The following is a 24602-nucleotide window of genomic DNA, read 5'->3' as shown; positions in this document are numbered from 1 at the left end:
AAAACTAAGGCCGCTAGATGGTACTCAAGGTCTAAAGTCTGTGCTGTCCGGTCAATACCGAGAATGCTATTACCGAGAATGCTATTACTGAGAAGGACATTGCCGAGAATGGACCGTTCTCGGTCGTTTCGAGATCCTGCTATCTCAAGAGATATCATATTTTGGAATTCGGAAAGGAGGGTATACGTATTTTAAATCATAAAAGATAGTTTTAGGAAATTGAAAGCATTTTTGGGCAACAATTGTTGTTTGCATTTTTAAATTCCGGAAAAGGGAGGACAAATCCTCCTAAAGGTGAACGTATTGTAACCATTCATTACATCGCCTTGTGCATTGTGTGTCTTGAGTGGATAAAAATGTGACGCGTCACTCTGTTTTTTTTTCTCTACGGCATACGGCACCCGTTATTTGATGTACCAGGCCTGTTTATAGTTTTTATGATGAAAAATCCGTTCGGAGGTGACGCATGGCCCGTTGCTGCCGCATATAGATCGATGAACCATTTTTATATTCATTTTATGACTTGAGGTGAGGGTCTGCCGACCCTTAAAGAACAATCATCATGGGTCAGCCTCAGCCAATTGTTGATGTGTATCGAGTTTGGCGTATCACACGTATCGCCAGCTACTACCGATAAGATTGCGTAATGATAAATGGCGGAGCGTCCGGTTTCTTGATCGGCAATTCGTTGATTATTCGGTCACCGGCCGGGTCAGACCCGCGGGGACCGCGTGTTTGAGGCCCGTGAGCTAAAAGGTTTATTTGGCAACACACTTCGCGAAGTCGCATGTTGGCCGAAACTTCAGAAGTCTTGAAGTGTCTTGGAACAGTAATGGCTGGCGCTGATATGCCTCTTAATAAATGATGAGTATTTATTTCTTGCGGCGATCAGTGAGCCCATATTAAATAGTGGACATTACACTAAATCGCGCGAAGAATATTTTGAAGTTTTGGGAAGTTTCAAACAAATTACTCTATAAGTAATGTTGATTTGCGAAGTAACTTCGGCCCGCGGACAGTTTCCCGTCTTACATGATAATGTGGCCCGCGGCCCCAGCCTGCTGAAATTTTCCACTACTTGCTTACACGTCAAATTTTAGTGACTGTATGTAAATTGTAGAGCTTACGCGTAAGTTCGTCGTAGCGATAAGACTTGCAGTATCGGAATTTACCATGTACTCAACCCTAATGAATTTGATATCTTGGTAAATTTGGGGTACCGGGCTTATCGAACGCCTGGAAATCCTAATTATGGATTACACCAGGGGTGGGCAACATACGGCCCGCGGACAGTTTTCTGTCTTACATGATAATGTGGCCCGCGGCCCCAGTATTCAGAGATTCCCTGCTACTTGCGTAAACGTCAAATTTTAGTGACTGTATGTCATTATACACATGTATGCGCAGTGAGCGAGGGTGGTGCTTACTCGTATGTTAGTCGAAGCGAGAAGACTTGCATTATCGGCATTTACGATGTACTCAACCCTAATGTCTTTTGTGGTAATGATGGTGTTTGTCGACTACAATGGTCATTTACACTAGGCCGATATTTCATATTTTTGATTCCGTAACCGTTGACTTGTAGCACGACACACTTCTAGGCTTTTGTAAGACATCGCTTATGCCAGGGGTCGCCAACTCGAAACGGGTCGCGGGATACTTTCAAATTTTGTAGAGGCCGCGGGCCGCATGAATTCAATATCGAGATAAAATAGGCCACACAGTTGAACAACCACGCTATATCTCGTCACCTACTAAACCTGCGGTCGTAGAAGGGAAATTTGTGGACAAGTAATTCAATTAGTACCGTATGTGCGGGCGGCCGTCGACATGCAATTTGAATTTACAAATTGAGTCTCGATTTTTTGAGAGATCCTAATCAATCTTGAAATTTTCTTCGCGCTACTCCTCACTATACGGACAATCTTGATGGTAGATCAAGAAATAATAGCATGCAACCAAGTGACTAATTATAATTGGCCCACCCGACGATGCATCATCATTGATATCTTGTTCTAAATTTTCGAAAAACACACCCTCCATCAAATCTACAGTTAAATCTGATGACATCGGATGAGAAATAATATGAAAAATACTATTACTTGTGACGAAATTCATAGGTGAATCGGAAAATATTTTCGCGCTTCGCGCGATTATGTACGGCCCATAACATAACCATGACCAGTCACCAGTGACCACTCGCGAAGTCGGTGCGTATAGTAAGCCTATGTGATTAAATGGATAAGTCCGGAGTTCACCGGAAAGGACATGGACACTATAACAGGTGTATTTGGCGTCCAGATAGTTCATTACGACTATGCCCTGGAATGCGGCCGTAGGCTACATGAGCAGTCGAAATGCGGCCGTGAATGCCAAAAAGGTTGGTCATACCTGTACTAAACCCTAATGAAGAGATATATTGGTGAATTTGTAGTACCGGGCTTATCGAACGCCTTGAAATCTTAATTAGGGATTGCTCCGTGGTGATCAGACTTGGACAACTAGAAAATTTTCAGCTTTTCTGAATTAGATTAGAATTAGAATTAGAGCTCCACAGTTTTTTTCAAACTAGATTAGAATTAGAATTAGAGCTGCACAGTTTTTCCAAATTAGATTAGAATTAGAATTAGAGCTACACAGTTTTTTTCAAATTAGATTAGAATTAGAATTAGAGCTACTAAGCTTTTTCCAGATTATATTAGAATTAGAATTAGAGCTATACTGAGTTCGCAAAAACTTGGAAATTGAATGAAGTTGCATATGGGAACTGAATACAGCAAAATGCAGTTCACATCAAATCACAGTGCGTGGTGCAAAAGGCCGTGAGGCGATAAGCGCCACATATTTTTGTTTAATAAACAACAACAACAGTGCATTCCCATAAACATGAGAATGGTTACCTTCTGTACACCAAGCTAGGCTCGATTTTTACTATACTTTAATAAAATATTACTTCTTTTATGGTAACCGTGGGCATCGCCCATGTTAGTCAGAACGGCGATGCACTAACGTAAAGTTTTAGAAACTAGAATGCTGTTCGCAGACTACAAGCTACTCTAGCAGGCTATATTCGTCATAATATCTACTATGACTGCACGTTGTAAGTAAGGCGATGGCGGCTTGGCACTGGATTTCCCTGTGCAAGCGGGATATTATTTTTAAATCACTGCGATAGTGCAATATGCCTCGGACAAAGAGGCATTTTCAGGAAAACAATAATTAGATTAGAACTAGAATTAGAGAATACGGACATTTCACAAATTAGATTAGAATTAGAATTAAAGCATAAGAACATTTCACAAATTAGATTACAATTAGAATTAGAGCATGGAAGCATTTCACAAATTAGATTAGAATTAGATTGCTGGCATTTCGCTCTAATTTAGTGAAATTAGACAACTAGAATTATCTAGTTGTCCAAGTCTGGTGGTGATCGATCAGAGAGAAGCAAACATAGTGGTGCCTGTTAGCCTGTATGACAATGCTGTTCTCAAATCCACATTGTCTTCGTCATTATTGGCGAGAAATGGCTTTGAAGTTACATTGCTGTCGTTAAAATACATTCATTAAATACGATTTATTCCTTGTATATGTGGATAAATGGGCGAATAATGTATCGATTCAGCAATCCGGCCCGCCAAGTATTTAATTTTCCTATATCCGGCCCGCCGACTGGAGAAGTTGCCCGCCCCTGGATTACACCGTGAGTTAATTGATCAGAGAGAAGCAGACATGGCGGCGACTGTATGACAATGCTGTTCTCAAATCCACATTGTTTTCGTCATTACAGGCGAGAAATGGCTTTGAAATGACATTGCTGTTGTTAAAATACATTCATTAGATACGATTTATTCCTTGTAGCCTATATGTGGATAAATGGGCGAATAATGCATCGATTCAGCAACCCGGCCCGCCAAGTAGGCTACCTAATTTTCTTATATCCGGCCCGCCGATTGGAGAAGACGAGAATTAAATTGTAGTATTCTAATACTGCTGATGGACGACGAGGTGGGTACTGTTCTTGAAATATTGTTCATGATCCGAATGGATTGGACCTATACCTACACCCCTTACGTTGATAAATCGTAAATAAATAGGCCCAGCGAATTTGTGTGCCTTGAGCTAACACTGAAATGTTCACAGTCGAACATCATCAGGCCGTGTTATTTTTGGCATTTCAGCAGCCAGATGCCAAACATAAAAATTTGAAAATGCCAAAAATCAGCAATCTTTGGCATATGCCAAAAATAACACGGCCTGCCAAATAGTGTATCTCGTTCATGGTGCTGTGTTAACAGGATCGCGTTACAAGCGAGAAGAGCGTTTGTGAAAGGCAGGTTTCTTAATCTGTGCCCAGCCCACCCATTAGGGGTGGAAGCATGGTGTCCTAAATGGTGTTGGCACAGCGAGATTGAACGGCTGACTGCATTTGGTTTACGTCATACTTTACATTTGTCCAAAGGCAATTTTACGACCATTTTTGACCGGCTTGTCGAGCGCTAAATTTGATAAAACGAGTATCAATGAGAAGCTGCCGCAGTACTGATTATTAAAATATAAATTATATTCTGCTCATGGAACTGGAACCCCCAAAATCAACCACGATTTTTGCATTGTGATCGAGTTGAACATTGTGACGCAACAAACTGTCTGGCTATTTCTGAGCAGAGATGCCACTCCTGGGTTTTTCCACTGCTTTTTCCACGGCTTGACCGATATTTCGCAGTAACAGTTACAAACTGCTACTTTCGAAATGTTAACTGTGATTTTTAACTGTTACTTTCTAGCAGTTATATTGGAGGTAAAGCCTACGTCACAATTGACCGCTAATTTAGTCGAAAAAGTGCAAATGTATTAGTTTACTTCTAAACTCGCCGATATCAAACCACAACTAACAATTACTGATGATTGAAGTCAGAATCATACGGAGTCGTTTAGCATCAGCCGTTCATGGAGTATATTTACAGAAGCGCCTAACTTATGCCCGTCATGACAAACATGGATGTAATTTTGCAACCGAAGATCTCATTCAGTTGAAATTGGGTGGTGGTTACTGGTTAGGGATAAGCACTGCTATTGAGTGTGATGTGGTAGGCAGGTTGAGACTGAACTGTGTAGAGTGTAGTGGCACTCGTTTCTCGAATAATGAAACACGCCAGAGAACTGCCGGGATTAATGTATTTAATGTCAAGGATATGTGCTTGAGCGCTATTCTGTTAACTGTGATTTGGGTTAGCAGGTAACTGCTACTTCAAAAGCTTAACTGTTACTTTTTAACCGACTGCTATTTTTTTCACATCTCTATTTTCCACCCAGATCTGGGTTCTTTGAGCATCACCTGGGTTTCTGGGTTTTTATCCTTGAAATCTGGGTTTATTTTCAACATCCAGTTCGCCAAGTCAGTTTTACGCTGAAAGATTAATTATTGGATTAGTATGATCGCAATATCGTAAAATGCACGCACTTCAGTTCGCCATTGTTAATGGATTTTGCTGTTATTGTAACGACAGAGTGCTGATAATATATTTCACTACTAAAATTAGAGTCTTCGGCTTAATGCGATGGCGCTTCATCCAATGGTAGGCCTAACTTCCTGATCGCAGAAAGTCATGTTCATATAGGACGATTGCCAGTAGCGAACTCGGCACTTGATGAACTTGGTGAACAATTCGGCATGTATCGATAAATATCATGTAACTGTATGGCATGCACAAGCACATGAACAGACCAGGTGATGATCCGACTAATATAATCCTATTGTTATCTGAGTATATTTATAGTTCCGACAGGGACGCTCAGAGCGAGAGAGTTAGTTAGTTGGACACCCCTAGCAAGTTAATCAGGGGCATTGGTTATCAGCACATTCGAACCCTAACCCTGAATTTCATGATTTGGCAGTTATTTATTTCCACTATACATTGGTCTGTGATTATTCCAAATAAACAAATAGACGAATACAGATTACTCCCTCTCTCTCCAACTGTTGTCATGGACTTTTCTGAAAACGCCACGACGGCACTGACCATTCCACTTCATGTCATGCCCTGCCATATTGAGTCAATTGTCACCAGGGCTGGGCACATGGCGTATAAGTTCAGTACTCGAAAAAGTCCCATCTCTCACTAATCGACTCGAATCATTGTGCCCAGCTCTAATCGTCACACACTTCTAAAACAGCTTCAATTGTTTCCGGACCACCAGCCTATGACCATCAGGATCGATTCAATAGACGGCCGGGCCGGACCGGACGCGGTCGCTTCTAGGCTACCGGCTGCATGTCTTTGCTACCACACAAACATACCACACTGGAAAAAGAAGATTTAATAAGAAAAAAAAATGTTGGCAGCAAATAGTATCTACGAAAAACGGAAAGCAATCAGGCACGAATCTTAATTCGATTGAGGTTCAAACCGGAATCCAATTGCGGTAACATCATCACACCACATGATACTCGATACAGCACCAGTACGTAATAGTATTGCAAGCACCGTTAAAATCAGAGTTTTTGCTCCCATTTCCAGCAACAGACTAACCAATCGAGGCAGTGAGTGATCTACGAAGATAATAAAACGCAAAACGCGGACTCTCTGACCAAGACACGCCATCATAGCTTCGCCTGCACCAAACGAATCTGTCGCTCATTTATATTTTCAAGTGCTAGATCATCGCGGTATCGTTGTTGAAGAGGGAAATATCCAACAACTACCAGCGGGTGTAATCGAAACCGGGACTACTTAATAAATAAGGGCCGTCCAAAATATTTACTGGTAAGGTAAACCAGGGCGGGCCGATCTTAAATTGGCGATTCAAAGTATACGCAACTTGAAAGCGCTACTCATAAGTCTGAAATTCCACTATGTATGTTCGTTACTACCAAACTGCCCAAACATTACCCTCACAAAGAGAAAGTCCACAGTAACAAGACAATAATCCTCGTCGAGACATTACAGTATCAACCCAGCGAGGCTCAGGTCGCAACGCGCGGAGACACAATTTCATCAATAATAATAATAATAATCACAATCATCTCCGCCGCTCACAGCCGGCATTATGACGTCACTGTAAAGACGTCTTTCGCGTCGTCAAATCTTTTTCGACCGCGCTATATGCGGAAGGTACGAGGACTTGCAAGAAGGTAAAGGTATTATAAAAAAGGATTCGGGCTGAAATTAATGCCGGATACATCCGAAATGGGAAGTCCTGATCCGCAGGACCCCGACTGCATCAGCCGGGGCCCAAAGCTTTCATCGATAGCACCCGAGAACCGCTTCAAAGCCTATCATTCCGGGGCGATTACAATCGCCGCTCAACTCTGCACGGAGTCCCGCAAACAGGAAAACATCGCCGGCGCCTCACGGTGCGAAGTCGTCACGAAACAGACGATATGGCGTTGTTGGGAGAGCCCATCTGCACCAGCACTTTGTCCAGCCATTGCAGCGGGCCGTTCAGGTGGATCTCGATCCAGCACGGCGTGGACGTGACGTCTTGACGGTGGTACTCTGCGCCCCATCCCTTGTAGAAAATACGAATAAGTAAGAGCTTGCGAAAAGGTTCATTTTCGTCGACCGTTTAACAGCAGAGGCGAGTCGTGAATTGGCCGGGCCATTGCAGTCGCCTGTTACTAGAGCCAGACACAATGATTCGATTAATCTAATACGAATCGAGCAATAAAAGACGATGTTTAGGAGTAATGGAATTCCACGCTTCCTGCCGCTACTAGTTATTACGGTATATCGTAAATACTTTCTTCTCGCCGTGGATGCCTTTGACATCATTGCGGCGGTCAAAACACGAAGGTAAACGCAAATGTGAATTTGCACCGCGCATAATCGTGACTGAAATTGTTGGAAACGGAATTTCCGATCGCAAAGTCGACGCAATGAAAAACCATAGTTCAGCAAGCGACACTTGAACATGTGAATTTACAATAATAAAACTAACGCTAACCCAGAAATGAGCCCTAACCCAACCATAACCCTACCTGTAACCAGAAGTGATCACTGATCACTAATCAGTACTTAGAGCTTTTTCGGGCAACTCAAGTAGGTTCAGTCTACGTGCACAACCCACTCAACTGAAGATAATAATTTTTGACCAACATATCGCATGTCCACGGAGCCTTCAAATTCGCCTAACAAAAACTAGCACACGCCGAAATCAAGCCAAACGAGCAACGCCGTTACCTTCACGAAGCTCATCCGTATCGTGCACATCTTGGTCAGCTCGAACACCGCCTCGTACCCGTGATTGACAGACTGCGAGAGCAGGGCGGCGAACTCTTGGTTGTTGAAGATCTTGAGCGAGCAGCCGGGCGGTATCTTGCACACGGTGGTGGGGTGGAAGCCGTGATGGTAGTTGCAGTTGCGCGACTGCACGAAGATAGCAGAGTCGGACAGGCACTCCGCGTACACCTCGCCGCCCGTGTAGTACAAGTGAACGCCTGCGCGGGTGAACAAAGAGACCTTGTCTTAGTGACGATGGCGTTGGAAAGTAGCCTGGTCTATCGATGAGCAATCTCTCGCACAGTAAGGGTCCCCGAACCCAGTGTCGAGATTAGTGCTGGGCAGAATCGAATGCCAGACTAATTCGATTCCGTGTCGATCATTCCAGCACGGCTCATCATGGCGTCATAACATTAAAGCAGACTTGAAGCGTGAAAATCTGCATCTTATGATACCGATTAGGACGCGGTTGAAATTCAACTTATCGCTATCACAACCGCAGCCTGGACGGCGTAAATGCGCGCACCCGCGGCTCGTTACCGAAACGTGTCGCGAAATTCAAACGGGAGCCGCCCGCGACTTTTCGCTTCTAATCACGCCTTCCGCCGCAAATGCCGCCGCCGCGCTAATTATCGCTCTCGAGATCGCGATAATTGCAGCCTATTTTCAAGCCGGCCGCGCGTAATTACGCGCAGTCGTTTAAACGTAGCGCTCCGAGGCAAAATATGGGGTGCACGCCGTGGATGCTATTGCTACGCGGTAATTACCGCCTATGCAGTGGGCACACGTTACCGTCTGCATGAAAAGGGACACAATCTGGGCTGTGAGCGCAGCTGAATGAAGAAAACATACTATTGGAGCGTATTGGCTTTTGCCGAATTTTACCTATCTGCAGTATCAAGAATGGAAAAAAAGAATGCAATACATGTAGGCTTTTAGAAGTAAAGATCTTTAATATTGCAACGACAATAAGTTCAGCGAGTAAATGTCAGTAAATTTGCCAGTTTCTTCAGTTAACCATATTCACTGACATTCGCTCCTGATGAGTGTCAGTCGAAAAGCATCGAGTGAAATATATTTGGCAATAGCAATATATCCTTTGTTACAAAATACAATAAGGGAGTTGAAATATGTCTGCCCATTTGATGCAGTCGGAAACTACACAAATCTGCAACAGGTGAATTCTGTTTTACCATCCTGCAGCGACAATGATGGAATGTCGATTCCTCTCACTTTCCACCTTCTACATTCCTCCATATATGGTCGAAAAATGGAAGAATGGTATATTCCTTCACTTTAACACCATTTTCTCGCCTTGTGGTACGACACTACATTACAGGGAAATTTTAGACAGCAGTTATGATATGATGGAAACATAATTATCCGTTAACTACTCCCTACCTCACAAAAGAATGTCAAACAGGAGTTGAATTAGTTAAAAAATATAACCACCAAGTAGTGCAGGTTAGTAAGACCTAATTGAGTAATCCGAGAAAGCAGTATTAATACATCACTGAAAACCACTGAATTAGGCCAATATCGTGCGTACAAATCGAAACAGCTATCCAGTTGAAACTCGAAAATCTGGGTTCATGTCCGCATTAAAAAGGCCCCACCTTTCCCAATATGCCTCCTCGTGTTTTCGATGGTAGAGTTCCGGTTGACGTTAGACAGCTGCCCGAGACAGAAGCGATTCAACTTGGCAGACGGGTCCGTGAAGCCGTCCACGATAATCGAAGTCAGCTTGGCCATGTACGCCTCGCCTACGCGGTTATTCAGCTCATAGTACACGATCGTGCACCACTCCCGCGGTTCCGTGTACGACACCGGTTGCACGTCTGGGGAGAAGTTAACGGTCAGAGCCGGCCAAAAGAAGCCGGGGCTGCTCAAGCAGCAGTAGCGCAGTTAAGTTTTAGTCAATCACAAGTACAAGAAAATTTGAACAGTTATCGCGACACGAGGGCTAATTCAACTGATCCTTATTATAATTTCGCTCTTAAAAATATATTAACTTACCCCCAAAACTACCTTCTACTTCTCACAATCCAAATTTTAAATATAACGTAGTTTTGCTTTGCCTAAAACTGTTGAAGCGGAATAGCGAGCAGCCGAAAATCAAAACCAGCCGAGTAAATAACGGAAGAAGTCGAAACCCACGCGAGAACTCCAAAATAGTATACGTACCTGGTTGCTGACAATCTCCCTATTCACAAATTTATAACAGTAAGTAATTTCTCCTTAAAAGCTGTCAAGTCCGGGCGGAAGTAGTACGAAAACAACCCGTCGACCAAGTGCGTTAAGTAGCCAAAACCTACATGAGAACTCCAAAGCAGTAGAAGTACTTCATCACTGACAGTTTCACTCATAAAGCGATGCAAACTTTCGAAAAACTGTGAAGAGCAAGTAGTTTTCCATAAAAAACTGTCAAGCCGGAGCAGAAGTAGTAAGAAATCACAACCGCTCGACTAAGTACTGCAAGTAGAGAAAAGCTGTTTGAGAACTCGGATATAAAGTATACGTATTTCACTACGGACCACATCTGTTTACATTTACCACAAAAACTACTACCAGCCTTCTGACCAGGACTCACCGATGCGATTATGGTGGTTTGCGGTTAGGGCGGGCGGCGGTGCGTTGGTGTCCATGCTGTCCGGCCTTTCGCCATCATATGCGGGCGGCGGAGTGTCGGCCGGCAGGCTGTACGGGCTGCCGGGGCTGGTGGTGGAACCGTCCGGCGACATCGGCGGCTGAAATGGCGAGGTCGAGGTGTACGAGTCCGGTGACCCGGGCCCGTTGAAGCGGGTCTGTGGCGAAACCGGGCCGGGAAAGTGTGACAGTGGTGGCGGTCGACTGCAAAACAGGGTGACTAATTGAAATTTGAGAACACGCCACTGCGTTGAAATGCACGGGTGGAAAACAGGCCTATGCCAAAATACAACTGTAGCAAAGGGTCAGATGTGGTCAATAACAGGGTACCTCTAGTTTACGGAGCATTGGAGTGGGTTTTGCAAACTGGCACAACATATCAAACACACCAAGCCTTATGAAAATGATCTCATGTATGTAGGTAGCGGGTCCTGTTTATATGTACCGCCTTTTTTCGACTTCTTGCATTGGCGTCGTTTGGATGGCGCGTAATGGTAAGGAAAAGGAGTGGAGGAATTCGAATGCACGAGCGAACGAAAAATCTGTACACTGTGAAATGCACGGGTGACGTGATTAACATCTCGAGTCTGCCGTCTATTATTACGCGCAGGACTTTTATATCGGCGCGAGATAATATTACCACCGTCACCTCACAAAGTCAACACGACACCTGATCAAGTTTATTATTAATCGACTCCACAAAATTGCTGCCGCGCGGCGACATCGAAATACGATTCCCATAATTGGCCAATCGCGGCGATGCGTCAGCAGTATCACGCGCCGCGTCCCGAGCAGGGCTGGGCAAAATCACAAAGAAATTGATGCTAGTTCTAAACCTCATGAAGACAATTTGATATTATTTAGACCATACCTACTTTGGTAAACATTGGAACATTGCTGTAGTTTGGTAACGGCTTCGGAGAAATGCGATTTCCACTAACACGCCTAACTTTGTACTACTCTACGTACGTAGATGTATCGAATGATGTGACTGTGATACGACTAATTGAGGTTTCAAGGCTTCCATGTTGGCAAAAACTTCGAAATCAACCCTTAGCAGACAGGGAAGTATATTTTCAGTGCCAGTGCTGCAAAAAATCATCTCTCAATACTCGAATCATTGTTACCAGTCTGAATTATCAGACATTAGAACTGGATAACCATCACGTGAATACACTATCTCACCCGGAAGCATTGTACATCCCGTTTTCGGCGGAGTAGATGGCGTTAGGTGGCATGTGACCGTGCGAAGATTCCCTGCCGCGGTGTATCATGCTGTGCGATGGCACGAATTCGCTGTGTCTCGGTACCAGCACGGGCGGAAGAACTAAAACGTAGCACGCGCGATAAGGAAAACGCAGGCATGGTTACAAACCGGAGCGCGAACATCAACGCCTACAGCGCTCTCGAAGCATTGTACACTTGTACAGTACATCTACAAATTACAGGCATAATTAGGATTAACTACCGGCCGATGGATTGACGCCGAGAGCAGCGCTACCCGTCGTCAGATAAGGAAAGCGACTGAGTTGAGCCAGCTTTCGACACGGCATAATTCGCGTACTCGCTTTGTCAAAGCCAGGCACAGATTATAATAAGCTATATTTCGAGTTGACCCAGAAACCGCTGGAAAAACACGGGAAGACACAGGCGCCCGTAAATCATTCCGAGATATCGACCAGCCCCGTGTTAACGATGGCCGCTTCGAAATCCGAATCCTAAAAGTAGCTCTCGGCGCCTGTCATGCGGGTGTCGTTAGGTGGTAATAAATGGAATGTACAGATCCGGAAGTCATTAATTGTCATCAATTCGCATAGCGTTGATTACATCATACATTATGGCGTTACGCTACGCAGTGAGCCCGTACAACGTGACTTGTCAGCATTTTTTCCAATTTAGATTAGAATTACTGAATTCGCGACTTCATAATTGAATTTTAATTCCGGATAAGAAAGAAATACAAATAAAAGCAAGTTGAGTTCATGTCAGTTCAGAGGTCATTGTCATGAGAATGTCAGATGTATGTACCGGGGCCTACGATACTTAGTATCGTAGGCCCCGTCTGTACACTGTACACTAGGGCTGTTCAAAAATAACCTTTTTTCCCTGATTCCAGCCATTCACTGATTAAATTGTCAGGTTACCCTAAAGAACGCTGGACACCAAATTTGGTTCGATTCTAACAAGTATAGGACTCCGCAGATCCAATTAAAATTTTTAATTTATTATGGAAAATTGAAAAAAAAAATTTCCAAATTTTTCTGCCAACCCCATGAAATTGTTGAGCTGTCTTCAAAGACGTTGCAAAACAACATTGAGTCAATTCCGACCAGTAGAAGCGGAGTTATGTGAGTTTTTCGTTGATAAATCGCGGATTATCCACCGATCAAGGATAATCCGAGAATTATCATCGAAAAACTCACATAACTCCGCTTCTACTGGTCGGAATTGACTCAAATTTGTTTTGCAACGTCTTTGAAGACAGCTCAACAATTTCATGGGGTTGGCAGAAAAATTTGGAAATTTTTTTTTTTTCAATTTTCCATAATAAATTAAAAATTTTAATTGGATCTGCAGGGTCCTATACTTGTTAGAATCGAATCAAATTTGGTGTGCAGCGTTTTTTAGGGTAACCTGACAATTTAATCAGTGAATGGCTTGAATCCGGGAAAAAAAGTTATTTCTGAACAGCCCTACTGTACACTGTGTACAGTACACCTAGCTTGAGTCGTTCCGCACTATTCAGTTCTGCTGTAGCATATTCAGTAAAACCAGAGTGTCAGCCGAAAATATTCGGGTTCATTTCAATATGAATATACCAGGATTGATGAGAATTAAAATTAGTGCATACAAACATTTCACAAATTAAATTCGTGCTAGATTACTGGCATTTCGCTCTAATTATCCAGTTGCCCAAGTCTGGTGTGCACCAACAAGTAAAATGTTCTGTACAGTGCGCACAGGGAGGCCATCAGCAGAAAGCCTCAAGTTACACCGCGACGGGGTGCGTCTTTCACACCACGCAAGTCTGCTAATCGTCAACTGCAGAATGACGCACGAAAACAATCTGAGATATAGGTCGTGCAGGTTCAAAACACGTAATAACTCGCGGCTTTGCAAGAATAAACAAGACAACGACACAGCCGAACGCGCTGCAAGCGACCAGGTCACCAGGAAGAGAAGCTGGAAGATTTCCTTTACGATGCGATGAAAAACCAAAATTAAAACCCCTTCCGACTCAATCGCAAAGGCGGCGATTCGCTTTGGCGACCAGTATAATTAAAAGTCCGACCGTAAAATATTACCGATGCGATTCGCCAGTATAACTAGTTCTTACTGGCGCCGCGATAATTATTTTTTATTTCTCGAGGACATCAAAGACCAATTATGCAAAACCTAATCCGGGAGTACGGCAAAGGGTGTCGATAGACGGTAATTTGATAAGACGCCACGGTAGTTTCGTGTCGCATAGGCGAATCTTTGTGTATCTGTTGATAGAAGCGAAGAAATACCGGTATCTTCCCCCGCATCATTAATGTTCGGCGCGTCTGATTACGATTGTTGGCATTTGGAAAAACAGCCTCGTTTGACGCTAGATTAGTGGTAGTCACATTTCCTGATTTACAAATTATCTCAGTTTCGGTGCGACACGGCGAAACATATACTCAAATTTCGCGCACGTTGATAGGTGTCCTGTTACTCGATTCAGTAGCTAAATTGATGTTACCAATGATTACTAAACAAACAATACTAATACCGAAGGAACAATCCCCTCGCTCTTATCGAAAAATCGCGACTTTTCTTGTCCGGAATGGGCTGAAAATTACGTCGGAAGATAACAAGGACACGATGCTGCGATGTGGGGAGTTGGCGCAGCTGGTTAAGCCTCAGCGAGAGCCTGCGGTTCGCGTCTCATCATCTCGACGATTCGATTGTAGGTTTATCTTCACACAAAACCCGAGAAAGGCCCGACTACGGTCGTATACGAGAAGGAGAATGATAAGGGAGATACGAACTCAGAGCACCCAAAACAAGTGTATGAAGGCCATGTTATAGGCATACTATACTATGCTATGCTGCTAATGCCAATTTAGGCGGGGGGGGGGGGGTGAATGTGAGGTTGAGAGACCATACTTGATCGTTTCGACATCCTTCTATCTGTTCATCATGTGTCTTGTGCAGATAAAAATTGTAAATATCGATTATGTTCACAGAAAAGACGGCGAGATATCAAGTACCACCGACGGAAACGTTGATCGATACCTATCTACTGGCACATATGATCAGTGAGCAATATAATGGATTAGAATCTGAGAAATGCGTATTTGAAGATTTGGATATTGAAATATTGGAGACTGTTGGAGGAACGGAGCTGTAATATACAATTGAATAATATATTCGTATCGAAATAAGCCCGAATAATTTTAGCTGACACTCGTCACGGTTCGGTCCAACCTAGTTTGCGGTAACAGACGGAGCTCGCGCACCCTCTAATAACAGTACATTGAGCTCAAACGAGCTCGCCGCGGCGTTCATTCGAAAGTTCATGCCCGTGACGCCATACATGGGGATACGATTGTTGTTATGCGATGTTTTTTACAATTCTCTACCCTGACGTGTATCAGCCAAAAATAGTCGGGTTTATTTCAAAAATATTCGACTGTATATTGAAGATATTGAAGATATGGAAATAGTAAATCCATTTTTCATCCCTGCCCAGCGGGCGTTACGGCTGCGTTTCATTTCACAAACAAAAATGTTCGCCACGATTCCCGTAGCAAGACTAGAACACGCACCGATTAAATCGTATTCTACCATAATTTCGACGCTGCAGATCGTAAAAAGGAGCTCGTTCGCCATATGAAACAAAATTCGGCCAGACACACAATATATGTTACGTAATACTTACACGCGACGTGATAGGCCTATCCCCAGATTAGTGTTTGAAAAGCGTTACACTATAACGAGCAGCGTTTACATGTAAACAGTGTGAAGTGTTCTGATCAGCACGATTAACTGATGGAACCGAATTCAAAGCTGATATTTCCGAGCGTGTGTACGACTACGCGACAGGTGGTAACAATTATATCACGGGTGCAAGTAGAGAGATATATCTTCTAACTTATTTTCATCACTGGTCTTTTCTATGTTATATTTTTACTTTTATTTTGATGTTCAAGCCTCTTATTTACATGTTCTACGCCATAGTGATTCTCGTTCCAAACCTTTTCGTGGTGGTAAATTTGAAAATGTCCAGTGGCCGTTATGCTGATTACTAAAAACTAAGATCAGCACGTTGGTCCAGACAGGTTAGGTTGATTACTAAAAAAAAGTCAGCACAGTCGCCCAAGATCTATACTCACGGAAGTATCTGCGAGACTGATCGCCAATAAAAAGGTTGGCACCTTCGCAACACTTGGGTTGAAATCAACTGCTGCATAACAGGAAAGCTCCGTGGCTCATACTCATGCTCTATTTCCGGCCAAGGTGGGCGTTTGATTGGAAGATTCGACTCCAAACCTCCAAGTCGTTTCGACTCCGTCCCATCTTTACACGTTTTGAATCGATGAAATGATGATATAAGGGAACTAAAATCGATTCAGAATGAAGGGAGTGAATCGTAACACCCCTAATCACGCGCGAATACACACGCCTGTTTCGCAATCTAACACCTTATTCGCCACCGTAGAGCTGAGAAAACTAGCGTCGCGAAATCGTGACGTCACGTCGAAAGATGGTCCGTTTCACCAATGTCATTAAATCGCCGGGTACCCAAGTTTCGTAACGGGTCCACAACTGGCAGATACCGAGTCATCGATCGACTGCGCGACCGAACATCGTCGCAATCGCGAACGAAAGCACGCACGAACAGAACAAAATCTTGATGCACGAAAGAAGGGCTCGCAGTCAAAACCCAACCCTGGCGCCACCGACATGTATCACAACAAAGCACAACTGCAACGGGGCGCCAACCAACCATAAAACAAACGTCTGCATAGCACTAACGACGCCGAAACCCATTATTTGCCGAGAGGCGTCAACGCACCGTCCAGTGTCTTGCGAATGGAAATTGCGCCATAGGCCTACGTGACAATAGACTACTCGTTTTCTGGGGTGACTCTTACAAATGGAGATGGCCTACCACTAATCGCTGTTGTTACGACCCCTTTACAAGTAAGTCTAGAGAAAGACCTGATGAACGACGAATGAAAAGAGCAAGGGAAAGCGTATAAAGCTGGGGTAATGAAAATGCATGGTGTGCGCAAGAGAAATTGCGAGAGTACGCGAGCCATTTAATTGATGTAGTACTGTGAATCTGTGATGTGTGTGCCACGCGAAAGAAAGTTTACTAAATGCAGTGTTTTATTTGTGCTATTAGGGTTTATAGACCTAGTTATGGATCCCCACGCCCACCCAAAAAATAGACTTTGCAAACAATCGTACATTGACTTTGGATTCACATTATCCTCAAGGGGTACGCCATGCAAGTATGTAAATTGAAACGGTACTCCCGCAGCTCAAAAAAGTCAGAGAAGCCAAAACAGTTTGGAAGATCGCACACTCGGTCGCTTCGACAGCTTCCCATCTGTTCATTACGTTGTGTTTCGCATAGTATATTCGGATTGAAATAAAGCGGACACTAGTCGGTTGTAATAATCGTAAGCAACAAGAAGAGAATTGGAGAGAACGTTTTATATCAACAATCAAAAATTGTGTTCAAGTCCCCGATTATGATTCCGAAAAAAGGAATTCGTTCGCACGCATTTTCCCATGCGGAAAAGAAAGCTTATCTACACGATATCTGCACAATATAAACAAAATACCTGCGCTGTTCGTGCAATACGAAAGCAAATAAACACCCAACACCGGTTTAAATTGCTTTGAACCCGACAGCAAAAATCGGAGAGCTGAACGCCGGCTTAATCGCTAGGGAAACTTGAAACGGCCGGATACTGCGACGCACCATCGGATATCCTATTGTTTGGGTTCTGACGGAACGGCGTGACATTCAGGAAACCGACAGCGAAGCGACACGCAGCGAGAGCCACTTCAACTGAGCGCAGCGTCATTCGCGACAAGTTCCCGTCGTGTCATTCCGGCGAGGAACAGCGCTTCTTGCGGGGTTAAGAATGCGCGTGAGTCAGACGATGCGCCGGGTGACTCACGTGGTCGCGAAGCACTTTAACAGATTCGTGCCCGTCGGAATGCCTCCGGCGACAAATAAATTTCGGCTTTCGATTGCGATTCGAGCGCGAGAAACGTAGAATCGGCCAATTTTTCAATTACACTGGTAATCGCATTACAGTTATTCCAATAGTTTTATATTTCGAGCTTTTTATCACGGTTTAACGATAGCCGAGCTTGCGACCCTCTAGCTGCCTAGCATGTGACTCTGACTTTAACCCAAGCGTCAACGAGATTTTCCTAAGCAGCCACAAATTCAGTCACAGCTGGGACAGTGGATGCTGTAGTTTTGGTATTCATAGGGTTTTCGATTGCATCGGTGATTTTACACAGGGCCCGTAACCTTTTTTCGTGATTCCTGACCCAACTTTTCTCTCCAATGAATTCTGATAGCAACAGCTATAGAGCTCACTCTGTTGGGTAAATCACATATCTTCAAATTCACTAACCAAGTGACCAGTCGGCGCGAAAATACATCTCAGGTGCACGAAGCAATTGGCTTTCAAAAACAAAAGGGTGGAGAAAACAGCATAATTTCAAATCCCGCACTCTTCTATTCACGCACTGTCGGCATACTAAGCGTAGGCATGCTCCACAATACGAAAACCGGCCGCCGTAGGCAGTTGTAAATTGATCCAGACTAATTGTATGTAAAGCCGGATTTGAAACTCATTAATTTACACGCGCATGCGGCGGTCGTGTAGGCGCGCTGAATCCCATTTATCTGGTCGAATGGCGGAAGAATGATAGCAAACGTGTAGATGGGTTTCAGTACCTGGACTTTCCACTCTTTTGTAATGATACGGGTTAATGCAGACCTCCTTCTGTTTCGAATCAAATGCGAACTGGCAGCACTCCAGCGGCTTCAACTCGTGGTGACTTTGCAGGTCAGGCCACCGCCACACACGGCAGTAGATCACGTGTGGTAAGCCTTTTCGGTGAGACACCTGAAATATTGCCGCGATATATCATAAACAAACAATCCGCCCAGGTGACATGCTGTCTGCAATAACCGGGAATTGGGTTAGCGAGACAATTTGCTTAGAGAATTAGGTTATCACTTAATCCGAGTAATCAGATCTAAATGCAGTAGGTGTATACAGACAATTAGATCATGCCCAATAATATAAGACCAGTCCCCTAATTCACCCGAAAATTAAAGAGATCATTATCGGATCCATCTTATTCAGTGAATCATAAGAAGATAAAGATAAACACATTCATCGATCATATTTCAAGTGTTCCCAGCAAATGTCCACCAACAGTAATGGCTTACAATATCTGTTTCAAATAGAAACAGTGATAACTACAAAATTTGTCCAATTATTTAGGTGGGCACTACTTCAATTTTCTCAGAAAACCAAGAATTATAATGGCATGTCTAATTTTTTTTCATTGATGGCAGAACCGCAGAATTACGGCTGCTGAACGCCCGATATTTACGAGTAGCCTACTTCTGACTTCTGAGGCCCATCCGCCAATCATAATTTTTGAGTGTCTGCACAAAGATGAAATCCAGCCTGGCTAAGTTAGCATGAGGCAGCCCTATGTTATCCATATTCCTATCTAACTATCTGGACATCGGAATGCATAGAATCCACAGGAGATAAAAATGGTTGGCAACAGCTAAGAGTAACAATACATTAAATCCTGATTCAAAGATAAGATAATAACAATCCTGTGTTTACCATTATAGAAAACATCAGAGTCTCCCAAAATCTGCCAATTTCATCTCGGTACATGCCACATACTAAATCCACTAAATCACCTTTAAGCAAGTAACGATCCCAAATTCTTTTCATTTTAGTAGTGCAATGGACAGAAAAGAAAACTTTGTATATAACCTACTTTTTTGGAAAGAATGCTTAGCAAAAATTGAGCGATGAGATAAATTTCGGACCACTCATCCACAACTAGCGTTGGGACCCCGGGAAATCCCGATCCCGGGATCCCGAGATTGGAAGCAATCCCGATCCCGGAATTTGTAAACAGCATCTACCAAAGGCTTACCTAGCGCCATATCTTTTATTTTGGTGATAAAGCAGTGCCACAAACTCGGCTGATTGTCTAAAACAGTGGTTCAAACACCCGGCCCGCGAGAACTGTTTTTGCGGCCCGCGTCGGCATTTTGACTTTTCAAGTATTCGACAATATTTAACTGGAAAATTTCTTATTTCGGATTTGAGAACTTAAAATTCACTCTAAAACCGCTCCAAAAACCTGAATCGCTATCACATAGTCAAATGTCCGCTAGCTGCGAAATTATAACGTGACAGCTTTTACGATGACAAGATGTATTTGTCGTCTCGTATGGTGTCTAACTGTCTATAACTCCTTATTTCGCCAAATTATGCCAAGCACTACAATATTTAAAAATATGATCATTTCGTCGCAAACGTGAATATACCCTAATACAATAGTGAATCACATTTTCACAATGCGTATGGAATGCCAGTCTGCAAGGTCCGTCAAATAAGACCTACTTGGAAATTATACCTATACCCCATTTGATGCTGCGGCCAGCCACGTCATCAGAAACTACGAAATTGGCCCGCAGCAAATTTGAGTTTGAGACCCGCTGGTCTAAACGACGATACTCTTGATGATCTCATTTTTTGCGTCAATTCAATATCACAAGGACTAAATGTTGTTTGTGTAACCTGTATGTGTATTTTACTACCTTTCTAATCCCGGGATATCCCGATCACGGGATTTCAAATTTGATCCCGAAGTCCCAACCCTATCCACAACGTTACTGCGTGTTACACTTATACGATGGAGAATTCAGCCTAAAAGTATCAAGCCATAGGCATACAAATGTCATATCAATCGGCCATATCTTGAGATAGGTAAAATCGAATCACAGCTGATATGAATCTGATGCTGAAAATTTCACTAAAATTGAATCAAATCCCCACTTTTCCATACTTTTTATTGGCCGAAGATGATTTTTACAGAAATTTAGAAGAACACATGCTGTTTGTTACTGGTTAAATAAATTCGAACTGTCTATTCACTGTGTAGTGTGTATTTCTTACATCATTGCCTAAATTTGATCCCAAAGAAGTAGAAATTAACCCCAAGGGTACCCACGTAAAGTAACTCTGCGGTAAAGCAACAAACGAATCCATTATTCTGAAACATACATCCTTTTCGGACACCTATCTAACCCCTATCGAAGTCCCCGTTTGGACGATATTTGACCATAACATCGGCTCCTCAAAATAGAACATTTCCGATGGGACCGACCTGTAATCTGCCATCAAGAGAACGTGGAATTGTGACACAGTTGCTAGCTTGTCCAGGGCAGCTCAACGCTCTTTCTAATTCTTCGAGAGAACCCTTCTTTTTCTTCAGTTTTTTTACGAGGGCATCCACTGCTTTCTCAGCCCATTTTTCTTCCTCATCACCTGAATACAAGTTTACCAGGTGTGATTTACACACAGGCAAATTTTGTTAATTCAAGACCGACCTTGCTTCCAACCTAGAAGTCGTTTAACAGCAGGACTCGTGAATGAAAACAGACTAGTCATTGCCATGTTATGATGTTCCCACTTGATATATATCAACTGCAAGCAGCCATTAGTTTAGCTACATGCATTGTTTTCAGTACCCTGTATTTTTGAAAAAGACGATGAAAATGCTGACACAGATTGTAAATGTAGGACGGAGATAATAAAGTTAGCTGATCCTTAGCTGATCCGGGAGAATGCTAATCATGTGATTAAAAACTGCTAATCGGGACGCATTTTAGGCGCAGATAATAAAATTTGCTGATCCAGAAGAATGCTAATCGTGTGATTAAATACTGCTAATCGCGACACATAAAGTTGGAAAAGGTTACTTGTGATGGTTAGTTGAGGTGTCTGGAGTTTTCAATCAAGTGTTTTCAATCTGTTGCATCATAATGCGAAAACGCGTTCTGGGCTGTCACTTGTCAATTTGTTGAATGAAACAGCAGCCTGCTGATAACAATACTGCCACTGCAATAGGTAGAATTATCATCATCGCGAAACGAAAGTCGCGTTCAATTAGTACGGTACAGCTAAGAAACAGGTTATGGAATATTGGTGGGTACAAAATTCGTTGATTGTTTAGTGAAGCCATGACCTAGCAGACAGACGGCACGGTCATTATCGGGACTATTTGTGCATAGGAATGGTACGCATTGTACGCAGTCTATAGTTTGTTCCGGTTTGTTAAATCATGAGATTAACACTAAATTTATGCTCTGCGATCAACCTGTTTCCTTAATCCTGGGTTGATCAATCCTGACGAAAGCGATAATAGACTTAGTTGCAAATCCATCTTTATTATCTCCACCCATATTATCTGAAATCTCACATTTTCATTAAAACCTGATGATCAAACTGCAATTGATAATGTAAAAATTCCTGAAACAATTAGAATATTACTGATACAGGGTATAACAGCCCTTGGGATGGAAAATCTGATGCAGTAATAATCATATTCGTGTCTAAGTTCAAGGTTCAATTTGAATAGCATTGGACAAACTTTGCTTTTAGACTAAACAAGTGAACTTGAACTTGGGGGTCCGTCTACTTTGTGCTTGTCGACTATGTCGTCAAGAAATCACCTTTGGATCATGCCAATGTATAGCGTGTTATGCTCCTGTTTATCAGCAAAAATACTTTACAGTAATTTGTAAACCGAGACCACAGGCATGACAAAAACACCACAAAACTTTCATCAAATCCGCCAAATCAAATATATGATCAAACTTGATCGGAAAATTCATGCGAAAGGAGGGTGCTGTGGCATAATATCTGTTTCGTTATTATTTCGGAAGTGGTCCATACGAACTGGGGCAATTTAAAGGAAAACGTGCAGTTTGTGGGTCTTTCATTGCAGCAACTCATAGCTGTGACATAGCCTAAATAGCCGGCACGCACAAAGTAGACGGGCCCATGAACTTGGGGATTGAAAACATGCATGTTGATTGTTGGAAGAAAAATAATCAAATTCTGTATTAACAGAGCTACTTTCCCATAATGAATAATATTTTATCATTGTAGCACAAAAATTCTTACACAAATAACCGTACCGTATGACGATATGATCTTAATTCATTCAAACCAATAGATAAACCTATACTCAAGAACATAGGCGCATCTCTGGACTACTAATAACCTTGTAACAGCAACATAGGTAGATAAGTTCATCTAGTAAATAGCTGAATAAAATGTGATCAATTACCTCATACTCATTCGTGAATTTTACATGGTGTATGTATCATGCTATTCAATGTTATGCTAATTATTGGTTCTATCATAGCAAATTTGTTATACACACTTGTACACACATTTCACATCTAACAATTCCTATATTATTGGCGGTGCTACCAAACCATTATATACTAAAGAGGCAAAATGTTTAAACACTTTGACATGACATCTTAATTCCATTTTATCAAGTGAAACAAATGTAGAAAATTGTTATTCAATTGCCAATCTTGCCATTTTATCGAACTTTGAGTACCTACAACTATTAAAAAGAGGTAGCGTGTTGAATTTCGGCGAGGTTCTATACGCTAGCTTGCAAATTGAACTTAAGGCAGATATGATCTCTGAGAGGAAATTTAGCCTCAGAGTCAAGTTGTGTGCTACATGGCCACATACCTAATTACCTATTGACATTGACTCTTGTAACCATAGTAACTGTCCAGCGTCCAATTTCCATACATTTATACAAATGAGGCAGAGAGACAGAGAGACAGTTTTTATTGAGCAAAAAATTACATTCAAAAACAAAATACATGTTGCAGCGATACGGTTCCTTAGGGACCATCTAGTCAGCTGCAGCGATGGAGTACAAAAATCGTCTTTTAATAGAGTCTCGCGTCAAGAATAAATTAAAAACAGGTAGAACAGTGGTAAGTTGGAACAACAACAGAGTAACAGGCAACAATAATAAAGAAGTAAACTAAAGAATGAAATGCAATGAAAACAAAAAATAAATAGAAGATGGATAAATGTACAGAGTTGTCAGTTCAAATTCTAAAAAAGAAACAACCTTACTGACACTGTATTAGCAGCCACTGACATAGTAAATATATGATTCAAGAGCATTTTCACAATGCACACGCACTTCGAACAGGTAAGTGTTGTAAATTTCAACTGCATAGCCACAAATCATCCATTCAACTTGTGGGAGTAGAAAAGTAGTAGAAAAACCCATGCAGACCTATAACCTGAAACCCTTTTCTCGTATTTACATAGTTGAGCAACCCTATGGTACAATCTATTGTCAAAATGAATACCTCAAGCAAACCATAACAAATTTCACATGAAAATAATCATGTATCGTTACACGCGTGCATATTGAACTCATAATCCTGTCACTGTAAATGGCGTGTATTGCTCCGACTTTATGTTTTGTACTGTCGAGGTGACTCAAGTCGGGAATATGTATTTATTCCTAATTTCATGATATCTTTTCCCATGAATCATGGAAGAATAAAATACTTTGATTAAAAAAATGCATCAAAATATATACAGTCTGAATCAAATTGAACGTAGACTTTGGTGG

At 42.5% G+C, this 24602-nt stretch overlaps 1 protein-coding gene across 1 annotated transcript; it reads right to left on the bottom strand.

Annotated features, from left to right (window-relative positions):
* Positions 1 to 6306: 6306 nt before the first annotated feature.
* On the bottom strand, positions 6307 to 24064 carry LOC145457090 (SMAD family member 1-like). The gene is made up of 8 exons (XM_080335254.1): positions 21526 to 24064; positions 21303 to 21463; positions 18829 to 19000; positions 12054 to 12195; positions 10813 to 11072; positions 9839 to 10060; positions 8184 to 8440; positions 6307 to 7512 (listed from the first exon to the last, which is right to left on the bottom strand). The coding sequence occupies exons 1-8, from the start codon at positions 21590 to 21592 to the stop codon at positions 7369 to 7371; spliced, it is 1425 nt and encodes a 474-aa protein (XP_080191380.1). The 5' UTR covers positions 21593 to 24064; the 3' UTR covers positions 6307 to 7368.
* Between the last annotated feature and the right edge of the window lie 538 nt (positions 24065 to 24602).

The sequence above is a fragment of the Botryllus schlosseri genome, chromosome 15, assembly GCF_051294905.1.
Source record: "Botryllus schlosseri isolate E-star chromosome 15, Bs_hap1, whole genome shotgun sequence".
NCBI classification, from domain to species: domain Eukaryota; kingdom Metazoa; phylum Chordata; class Ascidiacea; order Stolidobranchia; family Styelidae; genus Botryllus; species Botryllus schlosseri.
This window is presented reverse-complemented; position numbering and strand designations above follow the sequence as displayed.

Excerpts from the sequence above, each read along its gene's own strand:
- LOC145457090 (XM_080335254.1), bottom strand. The coding sequence starts at position 21,592 with ATGGCAATGACTAGTCTGTTTTCATTCACGAGTCCTGCTGTTAAACGA. Across the intron at positions 11,073-12,053 it reads GGGATGTACAATGCTTCCGG|TCGACCGCCACCACTGTCAC; the intron begins GTGAGATAGTGT and ends CCTGTTTTGCAG. Across the intron at positions 7,513-8,183 it reads TACGGATGAGCTTCGTGAAG|GGATGGGGCGCAGAGTACCA; the intron begins GTAACGGCGTTG and ends ATTTTCTACAAG.